Genomic DNA, 21,947 nt, shown 5'->3' with positions numbered 1-21,947 from the left:
TATTTTTCAAACCACTTCAACATGCCGAGATGCTGAATAAACCATTGCCTACCTAGGGAACATCATGTATCACTGGAACTCTTCAAGTTGACTAGACTACTTCAAGTCCCTGACTCCACCATGCCCTGCCTTTTCTTCAGCCAATTAGAGATTATCACTGCTGCAGGGGCACACCATCACTGGATAACATGGAACCTACTCAATTTGGACCTTGCCATCTCAATCCCTTAGGAATGCCAAATTCAAATATCTCCAATGTGGGGTATTTTCAGCCCCAGGATACAAGTGAACTGCATCAAGCTAAGATGCTGGCCAAAATGTGCAGTCAGATTTGCAAGAACTGCATTGAAGAACTGTGTGCATTCTGCAGATTGGATTGAACAGTGAACATATTAAAGATAAAACTCCATTGCCAGTGGAATTCCAAGATACATTGTAATCGTAGTGTGGAAACTGTTAGCAACATTTATATTATGTCATGGAGGATATTGGTGCAGGTCCAAGTTGGAAAGGTCTAGCATCTTAAAAAGCACCAGTTTCTGTTCATAATAACTGACTAAAAGCTGTGCCTAAGCAAAGGGAATTCTCCCATCAATTCACAAAGGTCAAACACTCCTACACCTCTCCATTTGATCAAACCCCTTTGAAGCTTTGCAGAGCCAGACAGAAGGTGTAGCTTGTGCCTGGGACTGATGTTTATAGCAGGAGAAGGATGACCACATAAGTACAATTCATGGATCCTGAACTTTTTAAAATACCCAAAATTGAGTTCAGTTTTGTGGAGAAGTCCAGTGCTTGATGACAGGTTGACATGTAACAGAATGCCACATGACTCCGTGGCTTGGAGTTGTATTCTCTCTGCCCAAAGACAAAATGAAACACCTGTTCAAGTCATTAGTCATACCTAAAACAAACTCAGTCAGGTTAGGCGGATCATCATTCTCAGCCTTGGCCCCCACGCAGTGGAACACACTCCAACCCCACATCCGCCTAACTGAAGATCTAATGTCTTTCCGCAAACTACTAAAAACCTGGCTCTTCCCCTAAAACCAACCCATACGCAAAGTAACCCAAACAGAACAACAGCATCGTAAATAACAGCAGAATCATTGTACACATTTATTAACTCCGGTTTGTAAGTGTGGCGCTTGCTCCGTGTCCGACCTCACCCACTTCCACCTATACTTTTATATAGTTTCCAAAGTAGGCCCAACTCTCCCAATCTTTGTGCTTGAGCCTATCCTGCCCATGCAGTTGTCCGTGGGTGGGGAGAGCACCGTTTTTCTTGGGGAAGCTGACCCTTAGTTGTTACCACCAGACGCAAACTAACCCAAACAAAATAACAGCATCTCAAATGACACCAATCCAACAAACTACTAGATGCGAGAAATTAACATCTAATAACCCCTAATATAAAATAAAAGAACAAACAGAATAGAATGAGTAAAATAGATCAAAGCAGTGAAATGGATAATAAGAATAAATCGTACAAAAACAGTAACAAGATTTAAATTAATGAAATTCATGATGAATGAATGAAGTGAATGGAGTAGATGAAACCGTTAGAATGGATGAAACGTGTGGAACAGATGATGCGCTGAGCAGATGAATGCGTTGAGCAGATGAGTGAGTAGATCGGAAGAGTGTGTATATTGGATGAGTGTATAGAACGGATGAGTATGTTGAGCGGATGAATGTGTAGAGCAGGACGAGTATGTAGAGCAGATGAGTGCGTAAGTGGAGTGAAGTTTGTGGAATGCAGGAGTGCGTAGAGCAAATGAATCGGCAGAACAGATGAGTGTAGTACGGATGAGTGGGTAGAGCCGACGAGTGCATGAAGCAAAAGAGTGCGTATGAGCGAATGAGTGTGAAAAAAAAGAGGTGTGCGTAAGTGTGAGTGAGTGCGTAGAGCGAGTGAGTGTGTAGTGCAGGTGAGTGCGTAGAGCGGGTGAGTGCGTAGAGCAGGTGAGTGCATAGAGTGGGTGAGTGAGTAGAGCAGGTGAATACGTAGAGCGTGCAAGGGCATAAAGCAGACGAGTGCCTAGGGCAGACAAGTACCTAGAGCGGACGAGTGCCTAGAGGGAACGAGTGCTTAGAACGGACGAGTTGCATAGTGCAGATGAGTTGTGTAGAGCGGATGAGTTGCGTAGAGCGGATGAGATGCGTAGAGCGGAAGAGTTGCGTAGAGCGGAAGAGTTGTGTAGAGCGGATGAGTTGCGTAGAGCGGATGAGTGCAAAGTGCATGCAGAGCGGATGAGTGTCTAGAGCAAAAGAATGAGTAGAGAGGATGATTGCGTAGAGCGGATGAGTACGTAGAGCCGCTGAATGTGTAGAGCAGACAGAACAGATGACATATGCAGATCAAACAGGTGACGTATGTGGTTGAAATGGGTGACGTATGTGGATGGAACTGGCGACGTATGTGGATGGAACGGGCAACTTATGTTGATGGAACGGAGGGCATATGTGGATGAAACGGGTGAAAAATATCAATGGAACGAATGAAGTATGTAGATGGTACGGGTGAAATATGTGGATGAAGTCCATAAAACAACTTAGAATAAATGGAATGGATCAGATTAAATAGAACAGATTCAAATGCATGAAACGGATTGGAGTGTGTGGAACAGATTGGAGTGCGTGGAACAGTTTGGAGTGCGTGGAATGTATTGGAGTGCATGGAGCAGATTGGAATATGTGGAGCAGATTGGAGTGTGTGGAGCGGACTGGAGTGCGTAGAGCAGACTGGAATGCATAGAGCGGAATGAATCTGTGGAGCAGTCTGGAGTACGCGGAGCGGACTGGAGTGCGCGGGCGGACTGGAGTGCGCAGGGTGGACTGGAATGCGCGGGGCAGACTAGAGTAGGCGGAACAGACTGGAGTGCGTGGAGCGGACTGGAGTGTGTAGCGGATTGAGTGCATAGAATTGCGTGACTTACATGGAATGTTTGGAAGTGCATAGAACGTTTGAAAGAGCATGTAACCCATCATATCACATCACCATGCTTACTCTCTTCTTTACACCACCATTCAAGTAGAACACAGAGGTACTATGACACCATTCGGTATATCGGGTCTTATACTAACATCTGCCGCATACTCCCAATCACTCTAAGTAAACACTGCTGGTTAAACACCCACCAGCCAAGCGTTCTCCTCAGGCCTAACGCAGCCACATTCGGACTGGATAAATTCTGCCAGAACGAACACATCCCTCTGATCTCTCAACCACCACACCTACCGCTAAGAAGCAGCTATTACATGACTGCCACACCAGCTGTGCACATATCCGGTGCTCACACGCACCTTTGACTCTCTCTACTCTCTCTACTGACTAGAACTCCGGTTCCCAAGGGTAAAAAGTAACATAACATAACATAACATTAGTCCTGGAAGAACATAAAAAAGTGTTATTGCAGTCTATGTCAACAGAGGAGATTATAGACCCGGACCACAGGGCTTGGGAACTGAAATGTGCTGTTTTATTGAACTAATAATATGCAATGCAATTAAGAGAATACCATAGTCTCTATGGAAATCATATTTTGCTCATAAACATGGGAACCATGCTAGATATAGAGACGGTTGATACCTTTTTGGAAAACACATAAAGAGTACTCTATGTTGATGAGACTCCCCTCACAATTCGACGCTGGGAACCAAAGTCATAAAGGTAAAATATGAATGCAGCATCCCAGGAATAAACTATGGATAGAAGAGACACATATCTGGTAGTTAATGGAATCAAATACCTGTCTGTAAAATATTGTGATCCTAACTGTAATCCTTTTTGTGGAAATTTTGTGGAAATCACAAAAATCTATAATTCATACAGGAAACCACCTGCCAACACTAGACAAAGTTTGTTGCGACCAGCATGCCCGGATCAATATAGAAATGTATGGGTTGTGACCCTTATTTGAACATTGGAGAAAAATTTCATGTTCAAGATTTTAAACTTCATGTTTCAATTGTTCAGAAATGCAATTTCAGAGGTGTGGAGTAAGAAAATGGTCTAGAGACCCAATGACCAATCATTGGGAAGAGGCAAGGCCTTGTTGAGGTGGAATAAACAGAGATGTCCAGTCAGAACAATTAGCCAATGAGCTGGTGCATCCTAATTTATATATTTTGGGGGGTGGCTAGGAGGTTTTAAAACTGAATACACAATGGAATAGGGAGAAAACTAACATTCCCTGGAAGAATGGTGGAACTAAAGTCTGGAGAGGAATCATCCATGACTGAGACCAGGAGAGGCATACAAAAGAACTGAGGCTGGGCTCATCCATAACAGAGACAGGAGTGCCATCCATCACCAGGTCTCATTTCTTCTACTGAGATGACCCAGGATCTCTGATGACTGCTCCTGTGCAGAACCCAGAGTGATTCAGAGTAAGTGCATTATTACAACTGAACAAACCATTGGTGGGGATCTATTTGGATTGAATTCCCCCCAAATAGATATTAATGGGCTCGGCATCCAGAAGTAGATCCCTAGCATTTCCTTATTAATAAATAATGTAATTAATTGCCACATAGTCAACCGACACTGGTGTGATTTTGGGGAAATTCGAAATCTCCAACATCTCTCCAAGTGTGAACAATAAAATAATCATTTAAAATAATTGTGGATCACCTATATCACTTTTGCCAATTTCATAAATCCCCTAAAGGGGAGAAGCGCATTCAAAAACAAAATTCCAAAACTGTTAAACACTCCCCGCAACCTGCATTAAGCAGAGGGGAGCCAAATGGTAAACTGAATCTCTGGGCCTGTGCTGGTGCAGAAAAGTTAATTCATTGTGAAGCTAAGGGAAGAAAGCTGATTTAACAGCACATTCTCCACAGAGAGCAAAGAACTCCAAATTGAAGGGAGGCATTCTCACTGCATAGTGGCAAAGGAAAGGGGGTTAATTATCTGTTAAGAAAATTATGTAATTAAATGTTTGTTGTTTTTGAACATTGCTAGAAATGGAAAGTGCACATGGATGTCAGAGATAAACAGTGCTGTGCATGCCCATTCATTTGCCCAAAAGAAAAGCACTACATGTATTTAAGTAGGTCACATTCAAAGTACACTGTAAAACAAAATTGTCCTGTCATGTTCCAGGGTGCTGCATTAATTCTCTTTACATTAGGGGTATTCTTGTGAGCGATCAAATTATTCATTAGACCTGTGTTCTCTTTAAATGTGACCAAGGGGGCATAGAGACAGGAACTGGACAATTGTATATGTGATTGTGTAATATATGTAAGTGGCCTGTGGTTTTAAGAACAAACTGTGTTTTCAGCTGGTTGGTACTGGGAATCTGGTCAGAAAAGGAAAATCATTCTGCCACAGAGTGGAGTGATGTGCCTACTGATTATCATTGTGTGAATAAGATTGTGTCTACCAATTAAATATATTCTTTCTGCATACCGGCCTGATTCTTGGCTTACATATTGAAAAAGGGGTTCACGATTACAGTGGTGTTATATGCATCAAAGGCAGAGTTAGTCAAGAACCTGATTCAATTTGCAACTGGTGTGTAATTCTTGATTGGGGGGCAATAAAACTCCCTGAATTAATTGTTGCCCCATAAATATATGCTGCACCACGCTAATTTGACCCATCAGAATGTTATAAGATACCTGGCTTGATGCTGTTGAGCCAACTAAGAAGAGCATAAATGCATTTGCAATGGTTCTGTCCATTGGCCTGGTTTTATGGGTGCTTGTGACAATTTAAGACCCTTCACATACCCCTTTAAAGCATATCCTTGAACATTGCTGCAGAACTTATAACCCATCTACCCCTGTCTTCAGACCCAGAGTGCCCAGTCATCTAAAAGTCAGCATAGTCTTTGTCTTCATTTACATGAGTGGTTTAGCAGTGTCCATTAGTATATTTGAATTTTTAGTTTAATTTAAAACTTCTATATGTAGGAAACATCCTTTATTTTGGTATCACAAAACTTTTGTTCTTTGGATGCTTCTTTGCTAGCTCACATACTTCCTGATGGATATAGCTTGCCCTCTGCCTATGCTACCTTAAAGTTGCAAAGAAAATGTATTGTTCATGTTGTGCCCGTTTCACCCTTATTACTGAGATCATTGCTAATTTATTAGTCATGTGGAGCTGAGTAGGAGTACAGAAAACACTACTCGTCCCTCTTTTCTTGCAGATCAGAAGTCTTTTTTATAACTGGTGGCCAGTGGTTTGGATCTAGAGCAGACTGTAACTACAGATTACTCAGGCAAAGTAAAAGAACTGCATAGGAAACATTAGAAATCCTGGCAGGTCATTTTTTTGCACTAAGGAACTGAACAGGGATTCCATGAAGGGTTTGAAAGCTAACACCCTCCACGATATGTGTCAGAAAAGGGGACTCTGCCAAGGTTAGCATGTCAGAAATTAGTCATCTGACACCAAACCTGTCTCCTTTGGTGTCCTGCAGGGCTCCTGCCTCTCCCCTACGCTCTATAATATGTATAATAAACCCCTCTTTGACCTCCTTGACAGTCTTAACATACCATGCACCATCTTTGCTGATGATACGCAGGTCCTCCTCAAAGTCACCGACAACCATGACTTTGGCTCCACCAACATCAATTACGTCTTCACCATCACACCCACCATCTCTGCCTGAATGATGATAAAACAGAGCTCCTTATTGAGGGCTTCCCACATGCCTCAAACTCTGCAGCCCCACCGTCTCTTCCTTTTGCATAGATGGCAACACAATCCCCATCTCCACCCATTTTTGGTGTCCATCTGGACTCAGAACTCAACATGCCAAAACATGTGAAGGCTATTGCATCCTCTGCAGCCTACTCAATCAAACTTATAAACCTTTCTTGGAAATTCCTCACCTCTAACAACTGTCTCACCCTAGCCAGAGCCATCATAGGCAGCAAACTAGACTATTGCAATGCCATCCTAGCAGGGACCTCCACAAAAAACCTCAACAAACTTCAGTTTCACCAATACAACGCCCCCAGAGCAGTCTGGGGCATGAAGCACTCCGACCACATTTCTCACATCAGACATGAGGCACACTGGTTCCCTATCAAAGCCTGAATCAAATTTAATCTCCTTACTATCACCTACCGCTGACTACACAACATGGCCCCCATACCTTACTACCTGTATCACCAGGAAAAACAACATACACAATCTCTGCTCTTCCTCCACCTCAGCCTTGTACATACCTAGATTTGCTAGAAAGAGAGCAGGTGGCACCTGCTTCACCAACATCGCACCGACTCTCTGGAACGCCCTCCCTCAGCAGATCCAAGATGAACCTGCCTATGATCTCTTCCGTAAGAAAGTAAAAACCTCACTATTTAACAAATGTAGGTAAATAACTTTGAACTGTATCTCTCTGAACCTGAATCTTGCTCCATGATGTAATGTAACTAACATATTGCCTGTTACCAATTATATGTGATGTATGTTAACTACCCTACTGTTTACACCTATTCCCAACCATGTACCTTTAGTGCCGTGATACCTTGGGTCTGGGAGCTACCAACAAATAGAATAAATAAAGAAATTAAATAAAGAAATGATTTGATACATTTGTATAGCGCACTTGATGAACTAAATTGTATCTAGGCGCAGATTGAGAATTAAATCATAAGGCACTGAAGTGCAATCATACATTAGAGGCAATCAATAAAAACAGGAAAACTGTCGCAAAAAGAATTACCACCCCTCCATCACTTTAACAGGTGGGTTTCTAGGGCCTTTACGGAATTGAAAAAGGAATTTAAGGGCACAAATCTCCATTGGAAGACTGTTGCAAAATTTGGGCCCATACACTACAAATTGTTGATCCCCCAGAAACCCAATTAGAAGGGGGAACTACCAGCAGGAGTTTGTCCATTGACCACAGCCGGCGAGTTGGTTGATAGCTACAGATTTTATTTGACAGGTACTGTGGAGTCAAATTGTTTAAACATTTAAAAATTAAACTGGACTTTAACATGTTTGTCCTTTACAGTGAGCCAGTGTAAAGATCACCGAAAAGTTGAAATAGCAGAAGACTTCCCTACTCTAAATATCAGTCTCATCGTGGCATTTTCTGCTCTTTGCATACATTGACCTTGTTTTAATGGAATACCTACAAGAAGGCCATTAAAGTAGACAAGTCAGGAGTTCACCAGGGCTCCAATCAACACTGCATGGTCCTCAGTTGAAGCCAGTTGGAGGACATCCTCCCATTGACTTTCTCCAAACATCGTTTGACCCTCAGAAACATCTACTTTCCCTATATTTATGAACACCTGGGTGTCATCTGGATAGGAGTGGAAGTTGACCTTGTGCCTCCTCAATATATCCATCAGAGGGCAGAGAAATACATTGAAAAGAAGAGGGGCAAGTGAGGATCCCTGGGGGACCCCAAAATCCTGAGGAAAGGGGTCCGAAATGAACCGTCCCAATCTCACCTGTTAGTGCCAGTCTTTTAGGAAATAATCAAACCATTTATTGGCCTGTTCAGAGATGTTTCCGATCTCCCTGAGGCGATTGAGTAAGATACGTGGTCCACCATATGAAATGCTGCAGAGAGATCCAACATGACCAATAAGGATAATTCTCCTTGGTCGGCCACCTGCAAGAGGTCATCCCAAGTGGCCAGTAACATGGTCTCCATGCCAAAACCCGACCGAAATCCTGATTGGAGAGGATCCCAAAAGGAATTTCTCTCAACATATTCCTGCAATTGGGATGCAACGATCCTCTCCAATATCTTGCCCAGCCAAGATAGGCCGGAAACTGGTTGATAATTCGGCATATTTCCAGGGTCTAAATTTTATTGTTTTAGAAGGGACATGACAATGGCCCTTTTCAGCTCCGGTGGTACTGACCCAAGTAAAAAAGATTTCTTTATAAATTGTGTGATATAGGGTTAGATTTCAGGAGTAAACAGTTTTGCCACACTCGCCGAAATTGCAAAAAGTACATAATTTGTGGGCTTCAAGTTTCCCAATAACAACAGAACAACATCCTCTGAACTGGTGAGAATACAAAAGGCAACCCAAAAGGGGGATTTCCTAGTTCCTTAGCCATGGGATTTTCATTAGCAAAGGTTTCACAGTTTGAATGTTGCTGACAGGTAAGTGAAATATTTTCTTGAATCAACTCAATGTTTCGCTGGAAAAATGAGTTCAATGCATTAGCCTGTTCCAAGGAAGCTTCCAGAGGAGAGTAAATGTTTTGTTTGCTCTGCACAAAATTGGAAATAACGAAGAAAAGTTCTTTCAATTGGTTTTTAGCCACCTCTATTTTCTTAGTTAGAAAATCCGGCTTAGCTCTACAGATTGTGTTTTTATATTCTTTTAAAATGATGAAAAGCCTCCAAGACTTTGAGGATGCAAGGGCAGATGAGGAGACCCCAAGGACAGGTTGTGACATAGTCACAGAGCAGGACACCCACAGTGGTCGAAGTGGGCAGGAGTGTTACTCCTCTACTATTTTTATTAAGTTTTACTGTTCATATACTTTTATTTTAAACAGAAACTGTTCTGAAATGGTTTAATTTTAAATTAAATGTGTAGGAAGCAATTGATACTTCCATTTCAGTGCACTGCACTGAACGTTCCCTTAAACAGCTGGCACATATGTTTTTTATTTTCTTGTGCATGGGAGGGGGCATGGCAATGGGGTTTGTGGGGAGGTGGCAGGCCAGCAGGGAGCATAGTTGCACTACTTCTTTTCATACACTTCGACCATTGGATACCCATTCTAGTGGAGAGCCTGCTGGTGAATGGGGACAGCAGCATTGGCAGCCGTTTCCTCCATTCTTCACAAAGGGTGGGTAGTGTGGTTTCACAAACAGTCCTTTTTTCAGTTAGGCCCTCAGTTTCCCCACGGATACACTGGCTGCTAGAAAGATCCTTCTGGAAGAATGACGGGAACAGGGGGAGTTGGCATTTTAGCATAACAGAAGCATGGAGATCTGGTGATGCTAGAGCTGTGCAAGCTAGCACTCGATGAGAAGAGGGAGAAGAGGGAAATCCACAGACCAGTGGCATAACACAAAATGTGGGGGCCCCTCTGCAAGCCATGCTCAGGAGGCCCCCCATTTCTGCAACAAACCATGGGGCGTGCCACAGTCCGGGCCGACCTAGATTATCACACTTGCACAATATGCACAAACGTGCTGCTGAAGGGGTATGCCGCACTGTACTAGGAGAAAGATATACTTACGTGTTTTAATGCAATATAGAGCACACTTTTTGAGAAAAATTGGCTAAAAAGCCGAAGTGTTTGCAATTATTTTGTAGGGTAACACCAACACGTGCAAACCACCAAGAGTGCACAGGAACATCAATGCTTTGCTATTAAAAATGCCATGCCACATTGAAAACATGTCCCACTGGCTGCACAATGTGGACCAGTGTAGACACGTAATAACATTACAGTAAAGCATGCCAGGCCACATTTAGACCTACCTAGACTGGTTGCATCAAAATGCCAGTTGAAGCAATAACACTCATCAAGAAGAGATCAAACATTCAATCCTGGGTCTCTTCGGTCTCTAACAACACGGCCGAACACTTTAAAATCTACAAGGAACTGGTCAATCCTGTTGCGGTCTCTACCTCTCCTGTTCACTCCCAGGCCCTCTGTGTGGCTCTGCCCTCTCACTTCTCCGCTAAAACTCAGGACATCCTGTCCTCTAGCTCCTCTTCCTTTCCATCTTCCTCTCTCGGCCTCTTTTTTGGCCATCTCTACCCCTCCTCCTCCTTTCTCCTCTTTCTCTCTGACAACACCTGAGGAGGCTTCTAGACAAGTCTGATCTATGAAAGTGTCATCCAAAGTAGTGCTCCTCTGCTCCTCCAGAACCATCAAGGACCATATTGACACCCTCACTCCAGTCTTGGCTGATTTCTGTAATCACTATTTCACCACTGGAACGTTCCCCTCTCCCCTTATGCACTCCCTTGTGCACCCACTCCTCAAGAAGCAGTCTGCTGATCCTACCTATCTGGCAAACTATCGCCAAATCTCCATCACGTGTTTCCTGGGAAAACTCTTGGAAAAGCTGGCCATCTCCAAGCTTATTCTCCACACTGAATCTGTTGGTTGTCTCTATGACTATCAGTCTGGCTTCGGAGCTGCCCGAGGCAGGGAAACTGATCTCGTGAACACCTGTGAAGATCTGCTCTCTAACCTTGATTCCAGCATTCCTTCTGTCCTAATCCTGCTTGATCGTTCCTCTACCTTCGACACAGTCAACCACACCATACCGATCAATGGACTACGTGAGAACCTGGGCATCACAGATCAGGCCCTGGAATGGCTGACCTCCTACCTCTTGGACTGCCCCTCCCAGGTCCAACGTGGTCCCTTTCTTTCTGCCACCTCTCTCTCTACCTGTGGTGTTCCCCATGGCTCTATCCTCTCACTCTGGTTTTTCAACCTCTACTTGGCCCCTTTGGCCAACCTGACCTCTATCTTTTCCTCTAACTTTCAGTGTTATACGGATGACATTCAGCTCTCCTTCAGGCTCCTCTCCTCTCTCGCTCATTACTGACGGTCTATCCGCGATTCAGGATTGGTGCGCCTCCAACAATCTCTGCCTTAATGCCAATAAGAAGGAGATCCTTCTCATTGGGACCCCTGCCCCTGCTTTCGCTCTCTCACTCTGGCTGCCCACCTTGCGCCCTCTTCCTTTGCCTTCCTGTGAAGCAAAAAAACCTTGGTGTCATCTTTGACTCCACTCTCTCTTTCTCTCCTCACATCTCGGATGAAGCCAAGAAGTCCCACTACCAGCTGCTCCTCCTCAAAGAGACCTCCTCTGTTTCTCTCTAGGCTGGAATACTGCAACAACCTCTTTCTCAATCTGCCTTCCTCTACTCTCCGCAACTAATCCAGAATAGGACTGCAAGACTTATCCTTGGCCTCAAGCCCAGGGATCGTATCTCTCCAGCCCTGAATTCTCTCCACTGGCTCCCGGTGACTGCAAGGATCAAGTTCAAGACCCATTGTCCCGAATTCTTTCAGGGGTCGGGGCCCACACTACATCCAACGCTCTCTTCCAAAGCACCTTCATTCTCAAGCCCTTCCCCCAACTACCTCAACATCTCTAAGGATTCAACATTTCTCCAGGCAGAGAGTGGGGGTAGATCTCTCTCCTCTGCAGGTGCCTCCAACTGGAATCGCCTCCCTACCCCTCTTAAACTTGAGTGGACCACCTGAAGTTCCGGAAGCAGCTCAAAACTTTCCTCTTGTCTGCTTTCTCTCCCTCCCCTGCTAACCTACCTGTCTGCTGTACCCACTGGTGCTTGGCTACCCTCACCGTCTCACTGAGTCCAGGCTCTTTCTTGATCAGTCACCGTTGCACTGCCTTTGGGCCCGCCTCGCACTTAAGGCCTGTAACTGTAACCCTACAGTCCCTTGATCTCCTTGCACCACCCAGAGCCACGCTGTCCTGGCTGAACCGACTCAGAGCATTACTGCCCTGTTTTCCCCTCCCATCTTCCTTGCACTAGCCCCCTCCCTTTCCCCTTGCATTTTTCGTTCTCGCACTTGCACGATCTGAATGATACAAGGCATAGTAAGTTTGTTTGTCTTGTCCTCTCTCTATCTTCCCTCCCTTATCTTGTCGCGCCTAGAAACACTTGATAACAGGCATTTTATAAATGACTTATATCATATCATTTTATCACAGATGCCCAGAAAAATATACAATGCCGCAATAAGAAACGGCTAGACTTGCAGCACCCAAATGCCAGTCTAGCCAGGTTATACTTAGCAGGCCTGCTTTATCAGAAATGTGCAGTTAAAAAAAAGTCATACCAAACTGAGGAATGACTAGACTGGCTGCACCAAAATGCCACTAATACCACATATCATGACTGCTTAGCCTGAACATTGACAACCATTATGATTTATCGCACAATCTTGCCTCCTACACATCCTCTCTCCTTCCTACCCCCAATGGATCTTCCAAAATCAGCTCCTTGGCCCAAAATTACCTTCCTGTCCCTCTTCCTTGTCCCAGAGCTTTCATATGAGGCTCCTTGCCTCATAGGTAAGTACTGGGATGAGGAGGAGTGGGGCTAGGAGTAATGAAGATTGCACGTTGCCAAGTCAGGCATTACCTCCATGTACCTCTACCTCATCCCAGTACTTGTGAATGAGGCAGAGTTCCTCATACACAAGTATTGCCTCATACACAAATACAGGGACACGGAAGAATAGGGCTTGCTAGGAGTAATGATGATTACCAATAGGTAATCAAGGCATTAAACACAAGTAGTGGCGTAACACCATTGAGTTGACTGGGCTTCACCACCACCCACCCTCTGAAATTTTGGGCTATGTTGACTCAATCTGGCTGACCTTCAGAGCAGTTGCCGGACAGAACAGGACACAGATGTTAAACAGCACCTAGGTTTCGCTGTTAACAAGGGCCCAGCAATTACTAACGTAAAGCATTTCACTGTTAGTACCTACATTCAAATGCCACAATTTTTAGGCAGTTTAAATCCCGATGTGGGTTTAGTACTTGCATGCCAGGTGAGTGATTTGAAGGGTAGAGAGGGAACAGGGGACTGCTCATTCTCACAGCAGGCCATAAACTGGTGCTTTCTGACTTAAAAGGGAGAGTTAACTGCTTGTAACATTGAAGATGTGCGAGAACAGTCTCATTAAAATGCGTAAAGAGGTTAGATGCTCCCACACAAATAAGTTTGCCCCTCCGCCACCGCCATGAAGTTAGCGCCTCTCCCAACATTTGAAGAATTAACCCCCAGAAATGTAGGTTTTGTTGCGCCCCTGAACACAAGCGCACACACCATTCACCATATGCACACGCTCGCCAAGCCATCCATACATTTAATTGTGCACTCTTTCACCATTCAGGCTCACCTAGGCAGAGATCCATAATTTAAATGTGCACCCTTTCACCATAAAGGCACACACACCCAGGCACCCACCCATACATGTAAGTGTGCACCATTTCACCATACACTCACACAGGCAGCCACCTATACATTTAAGTGTGCACCCTTTCACCATGCAGGCACACTCATGCAGCCACCCATACATTTAAGTGTGCTTCCTTTCACCGTACTTTCACACATGCAGACCCAGCCACCCATACATTTGTGTGCACCCTTTCACCATACACACACACACGCACACATCATGGAGTTCAGTGAATCCCTATTACTTCAAAAAGAAATTATTTCCGTTAAGGACATAACCATAACGGAAATAATGTCTTTATGAAGGTAGAGTGACTTCAAAAATAAACTATTTCTTTTTGAAGTTATAGGGCTCCTCCCACCCCATGACATGGAGGCCTCCAGCCTGGGGTCTTCCATGTCATGGGGTGGGAAGAGCTGTCGGACTTCAAAAAGAAAGTTTCTTTTTGTAGTCACTCTGCCTTCATAAAGAAATTATTTCTGTTACAGAAATTATTTCTATATGAATGCAGATTGAATTCAAAAATAAAAAATGTAAAAATATTTTTTCTCCATGTGGGGCCCCCTCCCAGGACAAGTGCTAGCGGGCCCACACACCGCGGGGGCTGCAGGGGCCCCTGTTACGCCAGTGCCACAGACAATCCTCTGAGCTGGAGGGAAGGGTTTCAAGCCATGCGACAGAGGTAAAGCCTATGCGCCTCAGGGACGTGAGTTCAGCAAACTATCAGGGGGAGAAGAATTGATATGATATTGCTGATTATAATGATAATGATGTGTTATTTATATAGCGCCTTAATCCAAAGAACTTTACAGAGCACATATTTACATACAATATCACCCAACCGAAATTGGTACTCATTTATCGACCACCGAAGGATGAAAGGCTGAGTTGGGCTTGTCGGGATTCAAACCTCCGACCTGCAGATCACACTCAGATCGCAGCAGCGAGCACTCAACCCACTGAACTATCTTACAGCAGTGATTATATCACTGGAAGTGACTTCACGAGGTCTGACCCTTACAGCATCACAGGGCATTGTGCCATATGACCTTTTGCAGTGATGACATCACATGAAGTGGCATCCCATCAGTAAAAAAAAAAACGAAATACCATGAGTGTATGATTAAGAACATTACAGATGATACTAGAGCAGACAAAAAACTATTTTAGTTTTCAAGCATATACTATCTATGGTGCTGTACTAGTATGTAATGGGTGCACTGATGATATGCTGTAGAGTCATACTAGGACAACCCTCATTGGGCCTGGGTTGAGGCTTTCTGCTAAATAAAACTGCGTTGCAAGACAACATGTCATTGAAGGACCGTTGTGGCTTTTCACCACCAAAAATGAAACACATAAGTGTTAAATGTTCATAAAAGCTGAAACCTCAATTTGCTATCTCTACTGTCCTCGCTTGTTTTTTATTTTTTTATTTCTTCAATGAACTATGGTTCAGATTCATCCATTGTTACTTCCTGAAATCAAAGCTTCAATTCTCAGCAATTCCTTTTCGAAATGCAGTCTTTTGACAAAGAAGCTGTTCGATCATGACCTTGTTCTTATTACAATCTTCTTTTAGAATGACACTTGAGCCTTGCTTTGTGAATCATGTTTCTTTCCTATAACAGTAAGGCAGTACCCTTAACCCTTAAATACAATCTCATGATACAGCTACTGATGTCTATCAAACGTATATAATTCCTAATTTTCCGCAAATTACCCCTTCAACCTACTTGAAGCCATGTCTTAATCAAAAAACATATAGTTCATAACAGATAGTCATTGTTTGGGATTGCATGGTTGGCGAGTGGGAACTAGTTGATTCCCTCAACGAAATCTTTAAACAGAATTAAAAATGTCAAATATATGAAAGGTCTATGCCTTCTTCATGAACAATGATGGTATGAGCATCATAGGGTAGAAGGGCACCTTAAATAGAAATTAGAATGTATTTAATCTTTGAGCAGCATTAGGTTGCCTAATTAGGCAATATAACCTGATGAGGAGGGCATTACCGGTAGCATAATGCTCCCAGGGCCACAGTTATAAGCCTGAGCGTAGCAAGGGCTTTAACAGAGCCCAGGGCATTACCCGACTGGTAATGCGCCCCTCCTCGGGTTAAATTGCCCTTAGTACCCCGGAACGTTGTACTGGGGTACTTATTGCAATTCTTTTCGAGTAGAGAAACGGCACTGCAACCGTTTCTCAACTTCAGAACAAATGCTAAAAAATGGCCGCCATGGCGGCCACTCACAGAATTAACTCCAGACCGGCGGTGCCCAGAGCCTTCTCGAATATTTGAATGCAGTGGCTCTGCTGTGGCTGGCTCCTGCTTATCTCAGAAAACAAGTACTACAGCAATTTTACTTTTATTTCTCTAACAAATGCATTATTGTGTTGTAGTTCTAGGACACCTCAATAGACAGTAATACCACGAAAATATGGAGTTTGTTAACTGCTTACTCTATAGGATCGTAGATGATGCAGCATTCTGGGCATTGGCAATAGGTTTTGTGTCAATGCCTATCCTTGATGGGTAAAACATAAATGTGCTGGAGGCTAATTGCTGAGATTCGGGGTCTTGTATCACTTCAAAGAGTGCATCGCACATTGGCCAATATTACTAATGTAGATGGCAAGTACTGCGCATAACTGATTTTATCATTGAAAAATAGCCAGTAAAACAAGATTTTTTGTATAGATCACAAAATAACGCAACCTCATTATGAAAAATAAAGCCAAGAAAACTAAGAGAGACATGGCATATGAGGAGGATTACAAAGCTTGCAGGTGTTTGGTTATTTTCCAACCCATTGACTGCCCATGCCCACGCTCATTCATAAAGACATTCCCGCCCAGTTCCTGCCCCTCCCTTCCTGAAACACCTCCTCATGGGAACTCTTCGAGCTATCTTTATTCACGCCTTAACATCAAACTTTGCACTTGGACTTCCTGCCAGTGTATTCTCAAAACAGTGTTCAGAGAGTTAATGACTTAATTGGAGTTAAACATGTGCTACGTTTATAATAAAAAAGATCATAATGAGGCCTGCCTTCGGCCACTCAATTTATAAGCACTATGCGTGTCCTTCACTGATGTCACGTTAAAAACAAGCTTTGGCAAATCCAACAGTTTTGGCTTGTGTATAAGTAGTAGGCATTTGCCAGGTACTGGTATTATAGGCCATGGTATTTGTACCATCTTGCACTTTCTACTATCAATAGCCAGTTAATACCGCCATGGCAGTGCCTGGCAAGTGCCTTTCCGATGCCTATAAAAAAGCACAAATTGTTGCCATTTTCAATGCTTGTTCAGTTCACGTGCCTGTTCTGCATGGAATTGTCTAACCTTACCTACATTAGTATCCGGGGTGGGGTAGCAGCCAATCAGGTTCTGCAGATTGTGGGTTGAAACCACTGATCTCAGCCCGCATTCCACAAAACCTGCAGGTTGCCTCTCCCAGCCTGGAGCGCCATCCTCTCCTGACCACCCTCCCCCCTTTCTCCCCCTAGACCCAGCTCTTCCTCTCCACTTATCTGATTGTGGTGGCAGCGCCCACGACGTCAGCTTACCTACATTTCGCTTTTCTGGTTGCCATGGAGATGCAAGAGGGGTTCCGTGCAGAGCCACGCCTCCCACAACCATGTTGGCTATTTTTGCAAAGTATTTTCACTCAATGAACGGACATGCGCGGGGTCCCATTCTTTGCATGAAAATCCTTATTTAATTTCTTTATGGAATTACTGCTTTGGTAACCCAGGGGCTAATAGTGTTAGTAACGCGTTCCACCGGCTATACCAAGGATAAATGTGTTGTTGCCCTCGTTACTAACGCTATAATGGTACACTTCTACAGTTAAATATTTTCATGGAGTTATTTTTTATTTATTTTCACGGGAAATGGCTGATCACGCCTTGGCCCAAAAACAAGTTCTGATGCTTTTCCAATCCCTATATATTTTAAGTCCCTTCCATCATTTAATATTTCAGACAACTCGATATTCTGAAAATGATTTCTCTTTTCTTCATTTTTATTGTTTTATTAAATATTTCATTTGTTGGTGCCAGATGGCATTTTTCCATTCAGTACAGTTTTTCTACTTCTCCAAGTATCCCTTCTGTATCAGTATTTTTGTTTCACGAATTTACACAATGGCAATGAAATGAACAATCTCTGATTTACTAAAGACAAAGGGCCTCATTACAACCCTGGTGGTAGCCGTGGCTGTAAAACACGCACGGGGTCCGCCGGAGTTGCATTTTTTCCGGCCCCTTTCAATGGGGACGTACAGGGCCATTCCGACCTTGGCTGACCCTGTATGTCCCCATTGCCAGGGGCCGGAATCCGTTACTCCCCATTCCCATTTGTGCCCCATAGGGCTCAATAGGAATGGGGAGGGCGGATGCACCGCCACCGTTTATAACAGTGCCGGTGCATCCGACATGCTGTGCTCGCAGGTGTCTTTCTGCCTGCCAGGTCCGACCGGGCAGGAGGACACCTGCGAGCACAACTCGTAGTTTGCCAGTCCGGGAACTACGGTACCGGCATGCTTACCGGTACCGTAGTTCCCGACCAAAAAACCTATAATGAGGCCCAATGAGTTTAAAGTATGTATTTGAGTTATGGTGCATTCTAATACATAAATCTAAACTTCGCTTAATCTCTTCAAGCGGGCAGCGGTGGTGAAGGTCATCCAGCAATAAATAAAAACATAATTAATACTATTTTGATATTTTTGGAGCTGTTGCTCATCTCCCGGATAATACCTGTACTTACCACAATGCAGTTAAGTAACTCTTGTAAGGATCCAAAAGATTGTCATCACAAATGAGTGACTAACCGACCACTCAATCAATCCCAAAATCATTTAGAATGTCGACACTTTTCTGTGAGTTTATCAGAATTCAGTTCATAATTTGACTAAAATGGGGACCTCCCATTTGACATTTCATAATTTACATTCATCCAAACAATAGATCAAAGGCAAGACAGCATGTCGATCCACGGATTTACTCATATATGCCGTTTAATGGCCAGTACAGATTGAGGGGCGTATGCATTATCTCACAGATCATCAAAACAAAAGTGTTAGCGGTTCACATGTAAAAGGCAATGCACAAATTGCATAATCAATCCAATAACTCCATATATTTGTTCCGTAACCGGTTTGTTTATAATGCGTACATGAGTGTTTCACTTGCATAACACACTCAGTGATGGAATAGCACATCCTCGTACTTACCTCCCACATTAGCCTGGGGTCCATATTGTGTTCCAATTCATTGGGAATTCTTTTCTCACCAGCAAACGGGCCAAATCGTTCTCCCTGAGTAAAAAGCAAAAGGCACAGATTCATGTAAATACACACGGTAGCACGAATAACTATTAAACAGCTCTGCGAGTATCTAAACTAGAAAACGTGGGCTCTAGTAGGCAACTGCGACACTGTCCCATACTTGCAGAGCGCAGATTACTGAATGGAGTTTGAAGTTTTGAAAACATACGTTACATAGGACAGTTTGGAATGTGGGGGCAGGTGGGCACAGACGAAGAGGTGGTGAATATCCTTATTTGAAGAAATGTACAATTGGTTACATCAAAATCAGATCTGGACACCAGCACAGCTTAATGAAGAACTCGTCTGAGCCACTGCTGGCATCCTGGGCAAGAACACCCAGCATAACTCCAATCCTGCTCAACCCAGTGGCTGATGCAGACACCAAGCACGCAGAGAAACATGTGTGCAGATCTAGGGCTCATGCCCCAGCATGTATGTCAGTAATCCACTGTTTCAAGATCTGGAAAAGAATGAGCACTAACACAATCAGTAAAAACTATTAAAAACATTTTAAAAAATGGTATCTTTGCGTAAAAGAAATTAGAAGAACTAGCACATGCAGAGCTCACACTGCGTGAACCATATGTGTACCCCCATTTTTCTTGCAAAACACACAGATCCATGCAATGGAAACAGGAAATAGCAATTAAAAACAAGTATGGCACACGCCCATAGAGGTCAGAGTGTCCTATGAGTGCAGCACATCCTCCTGATATTAGACATGGATATGTGATGCCTTGGATCCAACATAGAGGATTTATCATGAAGAGTCATCGTGTTTGCCAGACGAGGAACACTGACAAGTCTTTGGGCTGAAGAAGTCATTGTTCGAAGGATTTGGCCATTGGCCTGCAACACATGTTCTTAATATCAAATTTGGATTTCAACCCCTTCCACAAGCAAGTAATCCCCATCCCGTTTTCACACTTAATGACAGCTAAAACATATCCGTTTTTAGTGAGTTGGTGCATAAAGTTGTAATATTTGCTGGTCTGGGAGGGAGAGCTCACGGACAACTTGTTGGTCTTGGAAGAAAGACAATGAAGAGCAACACAGGTTTGAATCACTGTCTCACGCTTAGACTCTGATGTCCGGTATTTAGCATGTTACAAAAGATTCATTAATTAACTTGATTAAATTGTTATGTTTCATGCGAAAGAAAGTTTTGGTATTTTCACTTGTGTAGTAGAACGACTAACAACCGATGCCACGACAATTGACAATGCTCACCCTTCCCACTGCAAATGATATGCTCCTTCAAATGTACTTGCTAAATTGACATCCACCCATCCCTAAATTGTACACTCCCTGGGCCACATCAGCAAAAAGATTGTATAAGGTCAGACTGAGTCATTTGTATGATAGTAACGTTTAAGTTTTTTAAAAAAATGTAAGGGTACTACTCTAAATACAACCTTTTGGTGATTTACCTTTGCAGAGCATACAAATGGAGACTCTTCCATATGGAAAATGTCTGTGTTAAGTTCAGCACTACCAGTGTTATCAGTTTAATAATTAAAAGCATAGATTTTTGAATCAGGAGACTCTGTCTCTTGCCCCCATACACACTTCCCTCGTGACACCAACAATTCCATTCCCCCTCTCTATCCCCCACCTCAACACCTGCTTCGGACCCTCAGCACCCGTCCCCCCTCTTCTCAGGGTCATCAATGGGAGGCTCCACCTACATACTCCTTGCCCATCACCAAACCCACCCCTTGCCACTAACCTCACTCCCTCAGCTCCCGTGCTCTCATTGTTTCTTCTTCCTCTACGGGTCAATCCTCTTCCTACCTCTGCTGCAAACACTGGCCACAGAACATGTACCATGCTTTCTATGATTGTGTGTGTGGCAAACAGATGCATCAGCAGGACATTTTTCTGGTTACACATTTGACAAGGATGGATTGAGTGACTCCGTTGTCAAAGGCTGCGAGTAAATCCATGAGTCATAACAGTCACAGCATGTGGGTATTGTTTGGTTAGTTACCCACCCATGGACTGCCAATGGCCAAGCAAAATGCTATGGACATTCCAACCCAATACTTGCCCCTGCCCGCCCAAAACACATGGTCCTGGGATCCATTTCAACAAGCTCTACCAAGGAGTAATATAAAACTGTTTTATGTATTGGGCGTGCCAGTGTTAATTCAAAGCAGTCTTCTGGGATCGAGTTGCTTAACTACAGCTGTAAATGTAGTCCCGGTGAAACAAAAATGACTTAACAAGTGTGGTTTTAGTCACTTGATTTACAAGAGGTAAGTGTGTTCTCAAATCTGCTCCTTGCAAGCAAGACCTCGTAAAAACAAGCATTGTTTTGATTTATTTATTTATTTATTTATTTTGTTTACGGTCCAATTTAGAACGTTTACCCCAAAAAAAGAAATACAAACACAATTAAAAATTAAATTAAATTCAATACAATTCAACTGAGAAACGAATCTTTAAGAACATCATATCATTCATCAAAACCCAGTACATGTAGCATTGAAATCCGTCCTGGTAAAACATACAGTTATTACATTAATTCAAATTCAAAGACAAAAAAACAGTATCAAGTCATATTGTTCCCTTATATAATGTCGCCCTAAATATAGTCGCCAGGAAACGGCAATGGCGACATTATATAAGAGGACAAAATATAGGGTTAAATGGGAGAGGTGATGTCCCCCGCTCCCTTTAAAA

General features: G+C 43.4%; 1 protein-coding gene across 2 annotated transcripts in view; it reads right to left on the bottom strand.

The window, feature by feature from the left end:
- Window positions 1-21,947, bottom strand: part of PRDM5 (PR/SET domain 5) — a 1,215,944-nt gene that overhangs the window by 1,103,730 nt on the left and 90,267 nt on the right. For both annotated transcript variants that reach the window (XM_069631172.1, XM_069631173.1), the window contains exon 2: window positions 19,167-19,250. In XM_069631172.1, the coding sequence (XP_069487273.1) occupies window positions 19,167-19,250 (84 nt within the window). The remainder of the gene's footprint in view (window positions 1-19,166; window positions 19,251-21,947) is intronic.

The sequence above is a fragment of the Ambystoma mexicanum genome, chromosome 6q (genome assembly GCF_040938575.1).
Source record: "Ambystoma mexicanum isolate Mex_15411 chromosome 6q, UKY_AmexF1_1, whole genome shotgun sequence".
Lineage (NCBI taxonomy): Eukaryota > Metazoa > Chordata > Amphibia > Caudata > Ambystomatidae > Ambystoma > Ambystoma mexicanum.
Note: the sequence above shows the minus strand (reverse complement) of the source record. Positions and strands in the feature narration are given on the sequence as shown.